The sequence below is a fragment of the Natator depressus genome, chromosome 3 (assembly GCF_965152275.1).
Source record: "Natator depressus isolate rNatDep1 chromosome 3, rNatDep2.hap1, whole genome shotgun sequence".
Lineage (NCBI taxonomy): Eukaryota > Metazoa > Chordata > Testudines > Cheloniidae > Natator > Natator depressus.
Genome location: NC_134236.1, coordinates 38,653,512 through 38,672,282, shown reverse-complemented (window position 1 = coordinate 38,672,282; position 18,771 = coordinate 38,653,512). Strand labels below are relative to the sequence as shown.

The 18,771-nt window shown below is 40.1% G+C and overlaps 1 protein-coding gene across 1 annotated transcript in view; it reads right to left on the bottom strand.

The window, feature by feature from the left end:
• The window catches only part of PXDN (peroxidasin), a 145,504-nt gene that overhangs the window by 28,790 nt on the left and 97,943 nt on the right, over window positions 1-18,771 (bottom strand). Inside the window, exons 16-18 of the mRNA XM_074947748.1 lie at window positions 18,325-18,482; window positions 12,825-14,328; window positions 12,284-12,418 (exon numbers count right to left, since the gene is read on the bottom strand). Of these exons, the coding sequence (XP_074803849.1) occupies window positions 12,284-12,418; window positions 12,825-14,328; window positions 18,325-18,482 (1,797 nt within the window). The remainder of the gene's footprint in view (window positions 1-12,283; window positions 12,419-12,824; window positions 14,329-18,324; window positions 18,483-18,771) is intronic.

Below are 18,771 nucleotides of genomic sequence, written 5' to 3'. Positions count from 1 at the left end.
ATTGAAATATTGAGCCTACAATATAGCCATAGACCGTGATTTGTCATAGTGCCAGTGAACCTTTCCCTATTTCTACTACAAGGGACCCTAATACTGTAGCGCAGGAATATATTGATACAGCTACACCAGACAATATAGATATTTGTGATCCCCATGAAATATTATCCTGAAAGAAGTCATAAACCACCTCTCAGACATAATTTACACCATCTTATGCATCACTGATAATAATATGTTTGCAATTTTTGTTTGCCCTTTCATTCTAAAGGGGGAGGAGTATGTAATGTATAGAAATTGGTTAATAGCCCTTTAAACAGTTTGGGAACCCTAAATGGGCCTCCCTGTCTTCTATTGCATCAGAACCCTGCCACAGTAGCAGTGTACTTAGGTAGCGTGGCCTTCTATATTTGTATATAATTTATAAACCTAGTTATTTGTAACCCCACCGTGCCAGTGTGATTTCCCCATATTCTTTATGTTGTGTAGAGAGCAAAGATACAATACCTGTCAAGAGAAGATCCTTTAAAGTTATGATGCTGCAGAACCACACTATGAGTTGTGTAAAATGAGTTACATTTATCAAGAAGTCAGAAGAATATGTACTAAAGTTGCTCCACTTCTACCTGCACAATTTTTCTAACAGACAGAGGAGCCAACAGAAACATTGGGATGGGAAACCAGGTTCGAGGTCTTGAACTATGTATTTATGTCCTCAAAATGAGCTATGCTTACTTCAGCTGCACCCAACTCATTTTCCCCTAACCAGACACGTCTGTTTCGCAAGGTACTGACAGCTTCCATCCTCTGTCCATAATAAAGGCTCTTCAAAGACAGCCTTTGTTATTTCTATAGTGTCATTGACTTGTGTGGCACTTCAAAGCAGCTGCATACTTTGGACAGCAGACTGAAGTGTTTTAACACTTCAATATAGCTCCCAAATAGTATTTTGGAAAACAACGTCTTTCTGCTGATAACATGCAAATGAACACTAGAGTGGGCAACATGATTAACCTGTTGTGACATATGTGGGTATATGCTGTTACCAGAAGTTTGGAGACCTTATTTCTGAGTCAGAATTTCTCCCTTTCATTCATGTACATACAAACATCTGATTTACATAGTTCTGGATTCCATTTCTAAAATTTTAAGTAGGTTTTATGCAAAGGAAAAAAAAGACAGAAAAGTGTACTGAGAGGGCTGTAACACTAACCTGCGGGTATTCAAATACTTTATTTATGATCTAAGAGTTTAAAGTACCAGCCTACAGTTTTGTAAGATAAGCTCTGATCCACCCTCCCTAATGATATTTTAGCAATATTTGCCAGAGGCATTGTTTTAAATTACATTTCATTTCATGATTCATGTTCTCTCTCTATTTTCCCTCTCTTAAGGCACCTTTTAATTATGAAAAAATAAACTTAATTGGATAGTGGTAAACTATTAAAATGTGGCTAATCATTGCCAGGCATCTACAATAAAAAGAAACCTGTCTTTCTTCCCTCAAGAGAAGCAAAACCAGGCAAGACATCACAGACTACAAGTTACATCAAAAGGAGGGAAGTGTGGATTTTCAGACATCAGAATGAGAAGGGAGAGTGGTCAAATACCAAAAGGAGTGCCAGGTAATGTAACAATAATAATTAATATTTTATCCCCTTTATATTTTCACCTAAGGGCATGAAGGATGCAGTGCGCCCAAGTGTCCCTCAGTTCCTTTGTCCAGTTCAGAATCCAAGTGGTGTAGAACTCCCTAGTAGAGGGGAAAGAGAGCAAGTCACGGAATTCATGTGGACAACACATCTTGAAAAAACACAGTTACTGTAAGGTAAGTAACTGTTCTTTCTACCTCAAGTGATTGTCCACATGTATTCCACTTCTGGTGACTAGTGAGAAGTGACCTCATAATTAGGAGAAGGTTGCTAGAAGCCCTATTTAAATCAAGACTGCAGGAAAAGCTCTGTCAAAGAGGACATCAAATCTTGAGGCCTCAACTGAAGAATAGCTGGGTGAAAGTGTGGACTCATCCCCATTGTAGCTGCCCTGCAAATTTCTGAAATTGGTATGATTCCCACAGAAGACACAAAAGATCCTGAGCCCTGGTGTAGTAGGCTCTAATCTAAATAAGTCATAGAATTATCTAAGGCCGTGACACTAAGTCTACATTAGGTCTGGTCTACATCAGGAAATTAGGCTGGTATAACTGTGTCGCTCAGGGGTGTGAAAAATCCCCTGAGCAACGCAGTTAAACTGAACTAACCTCCAGTGTAATCAGCACTAGGTCGATGGGAAAATTCTTCTTTCGACCTAGCTACTGCCTCTTGGGGAGGTGGATTACCTATGCCGATGGGAGAACCCCTCCTGTCGGCATAGGTAGTGTCTTCACTGAAGCACTACAGCGGCGAAACTGCAGAGGTATTGCTGTAGTGGTTTATATGTACACATGCCCCAATACAATTAGATACCAATTTAGACGGTCTTTGGGTGGATGCTGCCTGACCTTTCACCCAATCTTCAAATGCTACAAACAGCCTAAGGGAACTCCTGAAGGTTCTCGTTCTTTCAAGGTATTATGAAAGAGTCCTAACCACATCAAGGGTGTGCAATTTGACCTCCCCCTGGTTGAAGTGGGGCTAAGGAAAGAAAAATGGCAGGTGAATAGTCTAATTGAAATGAAAATCTAAGACAATCTTGGAAAACATTTATGATGAACCCTAAGGATCACTTCGTCTTTATGGAACACAGTCTAAAGTGGACCAGCCGTGAGGACCTGCAGCTCCTTTACCTTTCAAGCTGATGTTATAGTCACTAAAAAGGTCATTTTCATAGAAAGATGATATGGTAAGCAAGTGCTAACAGCTCATAAGGGGGTCCCCATTAACCCACCTAACACTATATTGAGGTCCCAAAAAGAAGGGAGCTCACAGAAAGTGGGAAACACATGAAATAACGCCCCTAAGGAATATAGCAACTATAGGGTGAGAAAATACAGTTTCCCCTTGGATGGGAGGATGATATTGGTGCTTGATGTACCCTTATGGAGCTGATGGATAGCCCTGAATGCTTTCGGCATATCAGATAGACCAGAATAGTAGGAATTGGGACTTCTAAGGGAGACAAGTGGCATAGTGTTGCCCAAATAAAGAAACTCTTCCATTTAGGTGCATAGGTCAATCTGGTAGAGTCCTTCCAGCTATTCGCAAAAATATTCTGGACTTCAACTAAACAGCTTCTTTTACTGACAGAGAGAGACAAGATGGGTGAGGTAACATTTTTTATTGGACCAACTTCCATTGGTGAGACAAGCTTTTGAGCTTACTCAGCTTTAGTTTGGGAAAATAACTCAAAGTGTCACTGCTCTTTGTAAGCTTGAAAGTTAGTCTCTCTCACCAACAGAAGTTGGTCCAATAAAAGATATTACCTCACCTACATAATCCGTGGATAGGTACACTTTATTCTCAGAGTCCATGAGATAAGGAAAACATCTGACAAGAAGACTGAATTCAGCCTTTCCCCAAATCTCCCACTGTCGAACAGAATGTTTGGCATTTCTTGTTCTGATCTGAAGCAACACTGCTGATTATCCCCACCTGCAGAAGATGGTTTGCAGGCTCAAATCTTTAGCGGGCAATTTGCAGATGAGAGGGCTGGTCCAGCAGGACATTCTGAAAGTCTGATAGAAGCAGAATTACTGGTACAATCTGTTGATGAATGCACCAATTCCAGAGATGAACTTGCTTAGCAAAGGAGGGATAATTGTATTCCTTCCTGTTTGTTGACATAAAGTATTGCTGTTGTGTTGTCTGTCATTTCCTCAACTGTTAGTCCATAGCATAGGAAGAAATGCTTTGCATGCTGGACAAATAGCTCTGCGTTTCAGAACATTTATGTGAATCTCTTTGGCAGTCAAGAGGCCTTGTGCCTTGTGATGCTGTATGGAATAAGTGTGACCATTTATAATGTTATTGATACCAACATTACAAAATAGAAATGAATCTTACAAGATATGCCATGGAAGATGTCAAGGTTCCTTCCCCACTCTGAACTCTAGGGTATAGATGTGGGGACCTGCATGAAAGACCCCCTACGCTTATTCTTACCAGCTTAGGTTAAAAACTTCCTCAAGGTACAAACTTTGCCTTGTCCTTGAACCCTATGCTGCCACCACCAAGCATATTAAACAAAGAACAGGGAAAGAGCCCACTTGGAGACGTCTTCCCCCCAAAATATCGCCCCAAGCCCTACACCCCCTTTCCTGGGGAAGGCTTGATAAAAATCCTCACCAATTTGCATAGGTGAACACAGACCCAAACCCTTGGATCTTAAGAACAATGAAAAAACAATCAGATTCTTAAAAGAAGAATTTTAATTAAAGAAAAAGTAAAAGAATCACCTCTGTAAAATCAGGATGGTAAATACCTTACAGGGTAATCAGATTCAAAACATAGAGAATCCCTCTAGGCAAAACCTTAAGTTACAAAAAGACACAAAAACAGGAATATACATTCCATTCAGCACAGCTATTTTACCAGCCATTTAAACAAAACAGAAATCTAACGCATATCTAGCTGGATTACTTACTAAGTTCTAAGACTCCATTCCTTTTCTGTGTGTTGCTTTTGCTGGGAACAGAGAGACAGACCCTTTGTTTCCCTCCCCGCCCCACCAGCTTTGAAAGTAACTTGTCTCCTCATTGGTCATTTTGGTCAGGTGCCGGCAAGGTTATCCTAGCTTCTTAACCCTTTACAGGTGAAAGGGTTTTGCCTCTGGCCAGGATTTTATAGTTCTGTAAACAGAAAGGTGGTTACCCTTCCCTTTATATTTATGACAAAGGTATCAGTGGAAAAGTTATGATTTGCTAAGTATGATAATCTTTTTTATATGTATGTATCATCTTTGTTTCATGAGTTATAAATATGTGTGATATATCTGTACCTCAAACTTGTGCTGTCTTTCTGAGTGACACCGATGAAGTGAGCTGTAGCTCAAAAGCTTATGCTCAAATAAATTTGTTAGTCTCTAAGGTGCCACAAGTACTCCTCTTCTCCATACAGATTGGCATCAGCACTATCCAGCCTGTTTAATGGCCCATCAAGGGCAACCAGCTGTACAGTGAACCAACAGAGAGAAGCCAGGGGCTACACCTATGAGTCAGCAGAACATATAGGGACATGCCTGTAGACAGGGGACTCCAAGTGTTTTCCCATGCCCATGTGCTGTGAGCATCTGTTTCGGACAAAGCCACATGGCAAAGGATATTGTCAAGGTTCCTTCCCCACTCTGAACTCTAGGGTACAGATGTGGGGACCTGCATGAAAACCTCCTAAGCTTACTTTTACCAGCTTAGGTTAAAACTTCCCCAAGGTACAAATTAATTTTACCCTTTGCCCTTGGATTTCCACTGCCACCACCAAACTTTATCTGGGTTTACTGGGAAACGTAGTTTGGACACGTCTTTCCCCCCAGAATCCTCCCAACCCTTGCACCCCACTTCCTGGGGAAGGTTTGGTAAAAATCCTCACCAATTTGCATAGGTGACCACAGACCCAAACCCTTGGATCTCAGAACAATGAAAAAGCATTCAGTTTTCTTACAAGAAGTAATAGAAGTAAAGGAATCACCTCTGTAAAATCAGGATGGTAGATACCTTACAGGGTAATTAGATTCAAAACATAGAGAATCCCTCTAGGCAAAACCTTAAGATACAAAAAAGACACAGACACGAATAGTCATTCTACTCAGCACAGCTCTTTTCTCAGCCATTTAAAGAAATCATAATCTAACACATACCTAGCTAGATTACTTACTAAAAGTTCTAAGACTCCATTCCTGTTCTGTCCCCGGCAAAAGCAGCATACAGACAAACACAGACCCTTTGTTTTTCTCCCTCCTCCCAGCTTTTGAAAGTATCTTGTCTCCTCATTGGTCATTTTGGTCAGGTGCCAGCGAGGTTACCTTTAGCTTCTTAACCCTTTACAGGTGAGAGGATTTTTCTTCTGGCCAGGAGGGATTTTAAAGGGGTTTACCCTTCCCTTTATATTTATGACAGATATAAAAAGGCAGCTACATCTTCTCCATTTTGTCTTCAATCTTGCTTCTCACCTCTGAAGTAACTTCTCTACAAACTGAAGCTTTGAACAAAGGACTAATAGGTTCACCCAAGCTTTGGAGATGTTCCACAGGGTCTTTACAAGCCAGCAAACTCACCAGTGCTGCTAAGAACCTGATATATGGTCTCTGAAGTCATATGTATGTGTCTGATTGCTTTGACCATTTAACATCTCTCTTCCCTTTCTTTTCATTTGTAATAAAACCTTTAGTTTTAGATACTAAGGGATTGCCTGGCAGCATGATATTTTGGGTAAGATCCAAACTAATACTGATCTGGTACTGTGGCTGGCCCTTTGGTGATCAGAAGAACATTTTGTATAGTGAATACAGTTTTAAATAACTTCTCACTTCACTGGACCTATTTGCTTGATAACTTGTGTGGGGGACCAGGAGCACAGTTTGTGACTGGCTGGTGAATCTAACTACAGCGTTAAGCACCAGCTTTGGGAGAATTTGCTCTCCTTCTTGCAGCCTGCCCTGACCTTGGCATTTTCAGTGTGGGCTACTCTAGGCAACTTGGGTCACAGACCTGTGGGTGGTCTAGGTGGGCTCCCCACCCGAGTGTGGAAACATCTATCACCAATGTTTTGATAGGTAGGTACAGCTGGAGAAATCAGTACTCCTTTGCACACATGGAGAGGGTTCTTCCACCAATTTAATAATGAGAAGACTTCTCAGGGCATCTGTGTCCTCATGTCCATGTGATGTATCTTGGGCAGATACACTATTTTCAACCACACTTCTATGAAGTGGAGGTGAAATCTGGCATGCTATGTGGCATAAGTGAGAGACATGCTCTCGCTCATGTGTTTGGGTGAGCCTGCAGCTGGTTTATGAGGTGTAACTTGGTCTTGAATCTGTCCTGTGGCAGATTAGCCCTTGCTGACAGGGAATCTAGCACTACCCTCATGAACTCTAGTCTCTGGTTTGCAACAGTGATTGACTTTCCTTTGTAGATTCTGAGATCTGGTGTGGTGAATAGAATCTAAGTGAATAGAATCGTTCACTTGCCATGGTGATCTTCCTCGAATGAGCCAGTCATTGAGGTACTGGCATACCTAGATCCCTTGCTTCCTAAGATGAGCTTGCCAATCACTTGCTGAATACTCTTGGTTTTGTTGAAAGACCAAAGGGAAGGACTTTGTACTGGTAGTGGGAAGTTCCCACTTGGACTCTTAGTTATTTTCTGTGTGCCAGGTGAATTGATATGTGAAAGTATGTGTCTTGTAAATTGCGAGCTGTCAAGGTTCCTCCCCCACTCTGAACGCTAGGGTACAGATGTGGGGACCTGCATGAAAACCTCCTTAGCTTATCTTTACCAGCTTAGGTCAAAAAGTTCCCCAAGGTACAAAATATTCCACCCTTTGTCCTTGGATTGGCCGCTACCACCACCAAACAAATACTGGTTACTGGGGAAGAGCTGTTTGGAAACGTTTTTCCCCCCAAAATACTTCCCAAGACCTTGCACCCCACTTCCTGGACAAGGTTTGGTAAAAAGCCTCACCAATTTGCCTAGGTGACTACAGACCCAGACCCTTGGATCTTAAGAACAATGAACAATCCTCCCAACACTTGCACCCGCCCTTTCCTGGGAAATGTTGGATAAAAAGCCTCACCAATTTGCATTAGGTGACCACAGACCCAAACCCTTGGATCTGAGAACAATGAAAAAAGCATTCAGTTTTCTTACAAGAAGACTTTTAATAGAAATAGAAGTAAATAGAAATAAAGAAATCCCCCCTGTAAAATCAGGATGGTAGATACCTTACAGGGTAATTAGATTCAAAACATAGAGAACCCCTCTAGGCAAAACCTTAAGTTACAAAAAAGATACACAGACCAAAATAGTTATTCTATTCAGCACAATTCTTTTCTCAGCCATTTAAAGAAATCATAATCTAACACGTACCTAGCTAGATTACTTACTAAAAGTTCTAAGACTCCATTCCTGGTCTATCCCCGGCAAAGACAGAATATAGACAGACCCACAGACCCTTTGTTTCTCTCCCTCTTCCCAGCTTTTGAAAGTATCTTGTCTCCTCATTGGTCATTTTGGTCAGGTGCCAGCGAGGTTACCTTTAGCTTCTTAACCCTTTACAGGTGAGAGGATTTTTTTCTCTGGCCAGGAGGGATTTTAAAGGGGTTTACCCTTCCCTTTACATTTATGACAAGAGCTGTGAATGATTTTTGAGGATCTAAGGATAAGAGTATAGAGGCTAGAGTTACCATACTGAATTTGAAACGGCAGATGAAGCTGTTTGGAGTTGTCTCAAATCTAGTACTGAATGCTTGTCCCCCTTCATTTTTAGGGATTATAAAATAATGGGAGCAAAACCCATTCCTCTTTTAAGTCTAGAGGCTCTTTTTTCACTACTTAGAGATTTAGAAGGGAGTTCACTTCTTACTTTAACATTTTTTTGTAAGAGAAGTCCTTGAAGAGGGTTAGGAAGGGACTGCAAATTAACAATGTGAGGTATTATTCATCTCTAAAACCCAGTGGTTTGAGTTAATTCAATTCCAAGTCTCTCAGAAATAAAAAAAGTGGTTGCCAGAAGTGGGGGTGGCAAGAAGTGTATAGATCCTCCAACCGCTCTATACGGCTCTTAGTGATGGTGTCAAACTTGCTGCCATGAGGCAGATCTAGAGGTGCAGCATCAGAGGAAGAGAGCCTCTGTGTTGGAAACTTTGCTTCTTCCTTGGTGGCTCAGGTGATCTTTGTGGGTTATAATCACCTTTGTCACCTTTGTACAGCTTGTCCTCGTCCGTCTCTCCACGAACGCAAGTCGATGCCACACCATCCCGTTTTGTTGCGAGCACGTTCTTCCATTTCTGGCCAAAGAGTTTTGTCATGGGATCAGCCCAGTGTATTTTCATTCTGTCCAGCGGTTGCTTGTGGTCTCTGGGGATCCAGTCACTGATGCAGGTTATCCACCTGTTGTCTACCCTATGGATTATATGATCCACCCATCTCCGCTTTGCGTCGTACATCGCCTGCACTACATCAGTCACCTCTGGACACCTTCTAATCTTCTCATTCGGTATGTGATCACAGAGCAATATCTTACACATTCGCCTTTTCATTGCTTTCTGGGTGACAGCGAATTTTTCTTCCTCCACTTTCCTTGTTGACCAGCTTTCCGCTCCATATATCATTGCTGGCAGAACAGTGGAGTTAAACAGTTCTTTCTTCATGGGCAGTTCATCATCCGTTAGAGATATCTTTATTTTGTTGAAACTTGCCCACTCTGCCTTTCTCCTCCTACTACTTTCCACTTCGAATAAGTTATCTCTGTTCACCTGCTGACCCAGGTAAATATATTTGTCAACCTTCTTGATTACTTTCCCGTTCACAGTGATGATTCCTGCTAAACAATGTTCATTCCGCATCCACTTTGTCTTCAAAGTGTTCACTTCCAACCTGATATCATGCAAAAGTGTTTGCAGTTGCTGCAATTTGTTCTCCAGTTCTGCTGTGTCCTTTGCCAATATTACCCAACTGTCGGTGAAGAAAATATGCATTAACTGTTCTCCATCAATTCTGATTCCTTCTTCCCCATACAATTTCTTTAACTGCAATTCCAGTACTGCTGAAAACAGCTTCAGTCAGCTTCAGTGACTGTCTGATTCCTCCATGAATAATAATAATGCACAGGACATTGAATAAATTTATCTCTGTCGAACAACTGCAGTTTATTTCTTCCAACAGGTCAATGTACCTTGGGTTGATTCAGATATCGTTGAGTGCGTTGAGTACAGTGTTAATCTCCACCAAGTCGAATGCCTTTTTGTAGTTGACAAATTCAAGACACACTGGAACTTTGTATTCCTTGCATTTTTTAATGGGCTGCCAAATTGAGTGGATGTGATCAATTGTTGAATACCCTGAGCAGAAATCAGCTTGTTCTCTGCTTTCGTGCATTTCAAGATCCTTCTTAATCCAACTGAGTGTGTCACGGGTGAAGATCTTGTGAGAGGAATGCAATTGGATGGTAGTTCTCAGTTCTTCTGGATTGCCTTTCTTCATCAATAGTATTGTTTTTGATTTCTTCCATGCATCTGGAACATGCTTACTACTGATGTAGACAGTATCTTCAATAATAATACATTAAAAAACTTTATCTAGAGTGGCTTGTGACCAGGCCTGCTCTGTCTTAGGGGCTGTCGTGTAGCCTCCAAGAAATGGACAATAGCTCTTTAATCTTTTGCAACGCGTAGGACTTTATCAGTTTTTGAGTCATAACTTTCAAATGGGAGGACCTCAGTAGTTGTCTGGACCTCCTTCAGTACTCTCAAAGGCTGCAACCAGGAAGCCCTGTGCATGGCAGTGGAGTGTGTCATTGATTGTGCTGCCATGTCCAATGCGTCTAATGCTACCTGCAGGTAATGCTACTCCACTGCCATGCACAGGGCTTCCTGGTTGCAGCCTTTGAGAGTACTTCAGTTCCTCTTTAAATTCTTGAATTTATGTGTCTGCCATGTGATGCAGAAGTTCCTGAAATGTTTTTAAATAGTCAGACTGAATGGACATGGAGTGCACAACTGCTTCATCTGGTGAGGAAGAGGAGATCACTGCTGAGATCAAGTGCTTCTCCATTTGCAGGTGTTCTTCCTCACTTTCCCATTCTTACTGGGGTATAATGTGAGTCAATGCCAGATGTCCTTCTCAAGGAACCACAGGTTTCACAGGGAAGGGAGACCTATATCTAGTGGTGGTAGCAGAGCTAGGTTTTCTTGCCAGATCACTCAGTACCAAGAATAACTTTGCTGCCAAGAAAGTCAGTGCCAGGAGCATCTGTGCTGCAAGATTCAGCACCAGAGTCACTGGCACTGTGTGCATCAATACTACTGCTGAGAGGCTGGTACCAGCAAAATGCGGACCGCTGCCTGAGACAGCGCCCTATGGGCTCGGGGACCAGGTTTTGCCAGGTTGTCAGAGGCGCCAAATTTGGGCTCTGAACTACCCTTTGGCCGAGTAGGGAGAGATCTATGCCTCCTTTTATTAGGTTCCATGGAGGGTAACCAAGGCCTGTACTTACTGTGGGAACTATGCCCCTTCCAACTCCTTTCAGATAACTAAGTGAAGGACATGACTTAGCTGCTCTGCTGGCCTCAGTGGATTAAGTTTTCTTTGAAGAGTGAGCCTAAGAGCGGAGTTGGGCAGCAGGTCAAAGGAGCACTGACTGAGGAATCCTGCTGAGGCCTAATTGGCCTTTTTTTCCTTCAGTTCTGAGGAAGCTTGCACTGAGTGCTCCTGGCGAAAACATTTAAGATGGGCCTCTCTTGCTTTCTACATCCTTTTGGAGAAGAAGCAACAGATCTAGCATCTATCGAGCAAACGATCCTCTCCAAAACAAAAGAGGCACCTTGAGTGTCTGTCATTAAATGAAATAGTTGCTTCATAGGAAGGGCAAGTTTTGAAGCCCAGAGGCTTAATTTCAGCCATAGCAGCTCATCCCCATTAGGGTGGGAAAAGTCCCGAACACTAATAGAGAGATTGTAAAAACAACAATAACATATAGCTAAGAGGTGTAAAAAACAAAAAACAAAAATCACTACAATAACTATGCTAGTATTACTAGCTAACTAGCCCCCCCCCCCCCCCCACACACTACTAGGGAAGTTGCACAGTATGCAGAGAACTGGACATTGCAGGGTTTCCATCTCGCAGCCATAGGCAGTAAGAGTGCAGGAAAGGCCCCAGTGGACACTGCTGGCCAATAGAATCCAATCTCATGCATGTGGATGCATGTGCATCAGAAGTGGAATACACATGGACAATCACTGAAGAAAGATTATTTTCTTCAATTTACAGTGAAGTAGTTTGAACAGTAATTTGCACAAGGGCAGTCAAACAATGTCAGAAATAGGAAAGTCAGGAGTTCCTGGGTCCCAGTCCCCTGCTCAGTCAGCTACTCTGTACTGCCTGTTGGAGCTTTATATGCTATTTTCACCATAAAAGATAACAGGCCTTAAAAATAACTAAGCATAGCTGTTATTTCAGCTGCTTTGACAAACTATAAAATCAGCTTTTTTATCACTTTCATTTCTATATTCAGATCATAAAAAAGAAAGAAAACAGAGTTTGCATTTTAAAAAAAAGTCATTCAACAATTTAAAAAAATAAATAAATCTATTCTAAAATCACTTAAGTTTTCCATGGACATTTTGGCTTTACCTGTCTCCATCTCGAAGACGTTTAAACTGTGTATTCAATAGACACATCAAACTTGGCCCCAATCGGCTACCAGGAACTAAATCTTCTACCATAAGAGCAGGAAATAAATCTATGTTCAGAGGTGAACCATAGAGCCTATAACAAGAGAAACACAAACAGTTATGTTAAAATTATACATTTATAAAAGCATTCAGTATTATGACAAAAATAAGGGTAATGGATATGAACTATTCACAGCAAAAATGACTGTGGTATTAAATCACCTTGAGCATTCTCTTCCTGGTGGAGTGGAGAAATCAGATCTGTATAAGTCTCACTGGGGAAAAGACATTCTGTAGCTTATGCAGGTATTGGGGAACCCTGAGCCCCCCATATATGTCTCCTGATGTTGGCAGGAAGTTTTGTGGAGATTCCCTTTATCCCTTTCCTAACAAATACTTCCTTCTAGGTTAGACATTTAAATAATTATTATTTTCACATGCACATTTAGATATAAAAGTATATTTGAATTTTTAACAGTTCACCTTCACCTCAAGCTCACCTGCTAAGTTTCTCCCTGATTTCAGGATTCCTCATTTCGTTTTTCAGATCTTCAAAAGTATGAGCTGAAGAAAGATTACAGTAAACTCTAAAATCATGGTAGGGAGGAATTCCATGATCTCTGCCTCTCTGAATATTCATAGCTGCCAGATCTAAAGCCACGGTACGTGCCATGGAGAATAGTCTCTCTGTTAATTCTGTATTGAGTAACTGTGATGGTACTCGCATCTTACCAGCAACACCAAACAATCCCCTTAAAAGTGGATCAATGCCTCCTTCATTTACAATCCGAAAGGGAGAGAAGAATGCCTTATGAAGAGGTATATGGCCTTGTAGAATAGGTTCAAAGTTTTCATCCAGCCGATAGAGTAAGGGATTGATAAGTGTGTGACCAAACCTAAAAGCGGCAGTTGCAAACTCATTAGTTATGCCAGAATTAACATTGGGATCATAACCTTTATATTCGCCAAGCATCTTCATGCCTACCTCTCCAAAGATCTTAGGTAGCCAATGGTTGTATGTTATATGTTGCACTTCTGCACCAACAATTTTGCGTGTTTCATGATATATTGTGTCCCCATCCCAGTGTGGGTTGAGTTTCAGTAACTCTGTAGCAATTCTGTTGTGTTCCCTAAACCACAATGTATGCATACTGGTGAGACCCAGTTGCTCATTAGCACGATGATCCCCAGCTAAGAAGCAAGGAATTGGGCTCTCATTTTCATCTCTCATGCATTCTGTTGGTGGACCAGTAGCAAATGGAAGAAGCGGCTTGCCAGATCTCTGTACAATGCCCTGTCTCAGAAGACCCCTTTGACTTGCCAAGTCTCTGATTTCTTGTGACTCGTGGTCTGAACTGCCATACACATTGGATGCATCAATATACGAAGTCAGCTGGTTAATCTGTTCTCGTGGGTAAACAGAATTCATCAGAAGAGATGTCATGCCACTTCCACAAACAGGACTGGAGCGTACAAAAAACATGCACCGTGCACCATTTCTAACTCGGGGGTCATTGGGTGGTACCATGATTGAGAAACATGGAGGATCGTTGGTACAAACTGAACTGCAGTGCTGACCATCAGAAAACCTAGCTTCACTCAGAGCAGCAACTGTAGAGTCAAGGTCATGATCAAGGAACTGACCCCATTGCATTAGCATGTGAGTAAACTGATCATCGGGGGTTATTGTTTCAGTTCCTATTAGAGATGTTGAAACCAAGCGAGGCATGGGGAGCGTGTATCCATTATAGTGTCTATTAGGTCCAATGCCCCTAGGCAAATTAAATCCATTTTCATAGACTGACTTTAACAAACGTTCAAAGGCTGTCAAAGAGGCTCCCCACATCGGATGCTGCAGGTTATTGCAAGTTCCATCATGTGTCCTGTATTTCTGGTGAAAGCACATATCTGAGCAGTTATTCACTCGTCTATGGGCTGTGCAGCCTGACAGATTAGCTATCAGGTTCAAGTATTGTGGAGATACAAGATCGTTATAGTGATAGCCTGAAACAGAACAGAAGCATAGGGAAAATTAAGGACTTATCAGATTTTGGATGCAAAATCACAAATATACTAGACATAATTTTATCATCTTTTGATTTTAAAAAAATCCCACACACCCTTGGACAAATTCAAAGGAAAAATAATTTTCATGACAACAATGATACAAAGCTTTTCAAAAGATCTCATCTCCCACTTAGCCACCTAAATGAAATAGGCAGATTCTGGAAAGTACTCAACACAAAACATCTGCCACTGAGAATAATTTGAAAATCTGCCCACTTCATTTAGGTGCCTAAATGGGAGATGAGCTCTTCTGAAAATCTGGTCATAACTAGATGTTGAGAACATTTGAAAATCTGGCCCAAAACTAATATCAGTTGAAGCTTTTCTACTTTCAGAGCTCTGTTATCTTATACAAGCTTTTGATCACTTCAAAATATATTTCTTACTATTATGTATTGTTTTATAGGTTATATAAATATTATAGCAATACAAAAAAGACACACACACTCTCCACCCTACTCAGAATACAAGTGTCCCATTGTGCTAGGAACCATAAAACATATTGGTAGTTGTGGTCCTTAATCTCATCAAAAGACAAGTGAGTGTAACGAACAATAGGTAGGAAGACGGGAGGAAGGATGAGGTTAACTGTAATAAAATAAAATGTTTACATAGGCTAACAACATGCACAAGTAAATGGTAATCATTCAAGAATGTTACATATGATCTGAATGAAAAATTCAAAGAGTAGGTGTCAACTAGCTGCCCTACAAATAATATTTTCAGGACTACTCTGGCCTCTGAAACACTGCACAGTGCAGAATCATCACTGGCTACTAAAGAACAGAACACAGTACACTGTTTTGAGGATTTTTAACACTTTAAGATGAGGATGTTGTGGCTCTGCTGCTCCAATGCCTGTCCTTGTAATCAAGTCTCCCTTTCAGTAACACACCTTTCTAAGTTATCTTTATTTATTATAGTCTTCTGAATCTCTCTTTCCTTTTGCTCTTTACTTGTGTGCAGTTGAGATAAATGATTGTATGCTGTGGTAATCCTGGTTTCCATCAAAATTTCTGGAACAAGGGTGTGACCAGAACCAAACTTCCACGTTTTTGGACAAGCTGGCCTGAAAAAATAATTTTTGCCACATACTCCAAATGTAACACATTCCTGTCCATTACCACACCACTATATATAAGCCTGGTTTAAAATTTTTTTCTGAAGTGATAGCAAGAGGATTCTTTGGGCTACAGCTGAAATTTAATAGTTTCATTTAGTCAAAAGTTCATAGATCGGCAATTGTTAGGTTCCCCCAATTTTTCTGCTACAAAAGTGGGACCCATCCACTTGTTCTTTTCAACTTTAGTAGCAGCTTACATTTGTTAGCTTTGAAAACACAAACCAAGCAAGTGCAAGGACTAGGGTTAGAAATTTAGGGGGAGGGTGTTTAAATGAAAACAGATTCTCTTTACATTTCTAGTTTTGTGAAATCCTAGGGCCATGGCTGTGGATTTTGCAGGGACCAAAAGCCAGCTCTGGTTGTGAATAGTTTTCAACACTATAAAATGTTGTCTGAGATAATTAGCTTGAATTTTTAAATGAATTCACTTTGGACATGCTCACGATCCTATTGTATTCACTTTCAGCGAACATTAGAATGATTGTTTTTACTAGCATTAAAGTTGATAAAATTAAATTTCAGTGTTTCATACATGAGTATTCATGAAAAAAGAATGTTAGATTTGTATGCACTAGTATTTGTAGTATAAATACTTGCATCCAACCATAGAACAAACAAAATAACCCTGTGATTATCCTAATAAACTGCAATTTCTCAAATGTTAAGATTTAAATACTTGCAATTTGTAGTTAAAAAATATTGAAGAAAATGTCAAACAATTCTGAATGATTAGCAGCAAATTCAATGAAATTATGATCTGTTTGTGGATGTTCTGTAGTCAAAAAAGAAGTCAAATTTGTGAGACAAATTATTCCTTGCAAATTGTTTGCTCAGCATTATGAGTAACTGTCCATTTTTACTAACAAATCTTATAGTGGTTTAATTCTACTAAGCTTACAGTCTTTGGCCTTGTACATATTGGCCTAATTCAGGGTCACAGATAAAGTTTTAGGAAGTTACAGTGAAATTCTCAATTATAAACATCAAAAGTAGTATTTATAAGTTAAAATATTTCCTCAGATTCCAGTCTAGCTGTAACATTTGGCTACCTGCCACACCTCAGCATCTCTCCTGAAACTCCATCATTATTTCCAAAGGCTTTAGTCATAAGTCTCACACACTGACACATTACATTTCAACTGCCAAAAGCAAGAACTTATAGGCTCGGCAGAACAATCAGCTTACAGTTCTCTTTGCAAGTGTGATTAGCTCTAAATTTTCAGGCTGGGCATTAGAATTCTGACTTCTGAGTTGAGCAGTTAATGAGCAGAAATATTAAACTTTACTTTTTTCTTACTATTTATAAAAAACAACAACAAACATATTTCTTAATAGCAAATTAAATTTGAGAACAGACTCCCAGGAAACTGTTGTAGCTTAGTTTGATACTATACTCTGCTTTAAGAACAAGTAACAATTACTGCAGGAAAACTGGTACAGAAAATGCAGAAATACTGATGTCAAGGTTCCTCCCCCACTCTGAACTCTAGGGTACAGATGTGGGGACCTGCATGAAAACCTCCTAAGCTTACTTTTACCAGCTTAGGTTAAAACTTCCCCAAGGTACAAATTAATTTTACCCTTTGCCCTTGGATTTCCACTGCCACCACCAAACTTTATCTGGGTTTACTGGGAAACGTGGTTTGGACACATCTTTCCCCCCAAAATCCTCCCAACCCTTGCACCCCACTTCCTGGGAAAGGTTTGGTAAAAATCCTCACCAATTTGCATAGGTGACCACAGACCCAAACCCTTGGATCTGAGAACAATGAAAAAGCATTCAGTTTTCTTACAAGAAGACTTTTAATAGAAGTAGAAGTAAATAGAAATAAAGGAATCACCTCTGTAAAATCAGGATGGTAGATACCTTACAGGGTAATTAGATTCAAAACATAGAGAATCCCTCTAGGCAAAACCTTAAGTTACAAAAAAGACACAGACAGGAATAGTCATTCTATTCAGCACAATTCTTTTCTCAGCCATTTAAAGAAATCATAATCTAACACATACCTAGCTAGATTACTTACTAAAGTTCTAAGACTCCATTCCTGGTCTATCCCCAGCAAAAGCAGCATATAGACAGACCCAGACCCTTTGTTTCTCTCCCTCCTCCCAGCTTTTGAAAGTATCTTGTCTCCTCATCGGACATTTTGGTCAGGTGCCAGCGAGGTTACCTTTAGCTTCTTAACCCTTTACAGGTGAGAGGATTTTTCCTCTGGCCAGGAGGGATTTTAAAGGGGTTTACCCTTCCCTTTATATTTATGACAACTGTTCTGTAAAGTGATCACAAACAGTGCACAAATCTTTGCTGTTTGATTATATCCTCTCTGTGATAAGACAAACAGGTATTCCCATGTTTTCTTTTGATGCAATAACCAATACGAATACTGTCTTAATAGTACATATGGAAAAATTCTAACTCTTCTAAGAAACTATTAGCCAAATTCACCCCTTTGTTAACACCTATGCAACTCCATGTACTTCATTCAGTTGCATTACTTTTAACTGAGGGAAGAATTTGACTGCAACATTTTTTTCCTTAGTATGTCAAATAGTGAAGAATTAAAATAATGTATCAGCACATCTCAGACAAACAAGTTACATCAAAATATAGCAATGTGTGAATCAAGGACCTAATCTTTATTCATGTTGGTGAGCTCTTGCATACTCAAGGAGCCACAATGACTTCAACAAGAGTAATAGCTGCACAGTGGGGCACAGAGCTTTTAAAATTAATACTCCTTGAAGCATAATGAATTGAAATGACTTATACACTACAAAACACAGAAAGTAAGGAAAAAGGTACTGACTTGTTCCATTTAGGTCAACCATTAAACCATCTTGTACATGATCTTGAATTAACTGCAATGTCCTTTCAAATATTTCTCCAGCTCTTGCTTGCTCAACAGTGTAAGGATCTCTTGGGTATCGAAATAAGGCTAGCAAATCATTTGGAGAACGAGGACGACTAACAGATAATTGAAAAATAGTAAGTGTATACACAAGTGCTATAAGACTACAAATGGTTTAAAAAGTTTCTGCAACTTAAGATATCACTAGACGTGATTGACTATACCTTTGTTACTCATCCCAAAATGGAAGGCAAAAATAAATAAAAATAAATATCTACATTTAATACAAGATGACTGAAAAACATATTTAAGCATGCAAATAGATTAAATTTGTATTAAAATGCATTAGATCCAACATTAAAATACCAGTAGGCTTTTGAATAAAACCAAGCTTTTTAAACATGT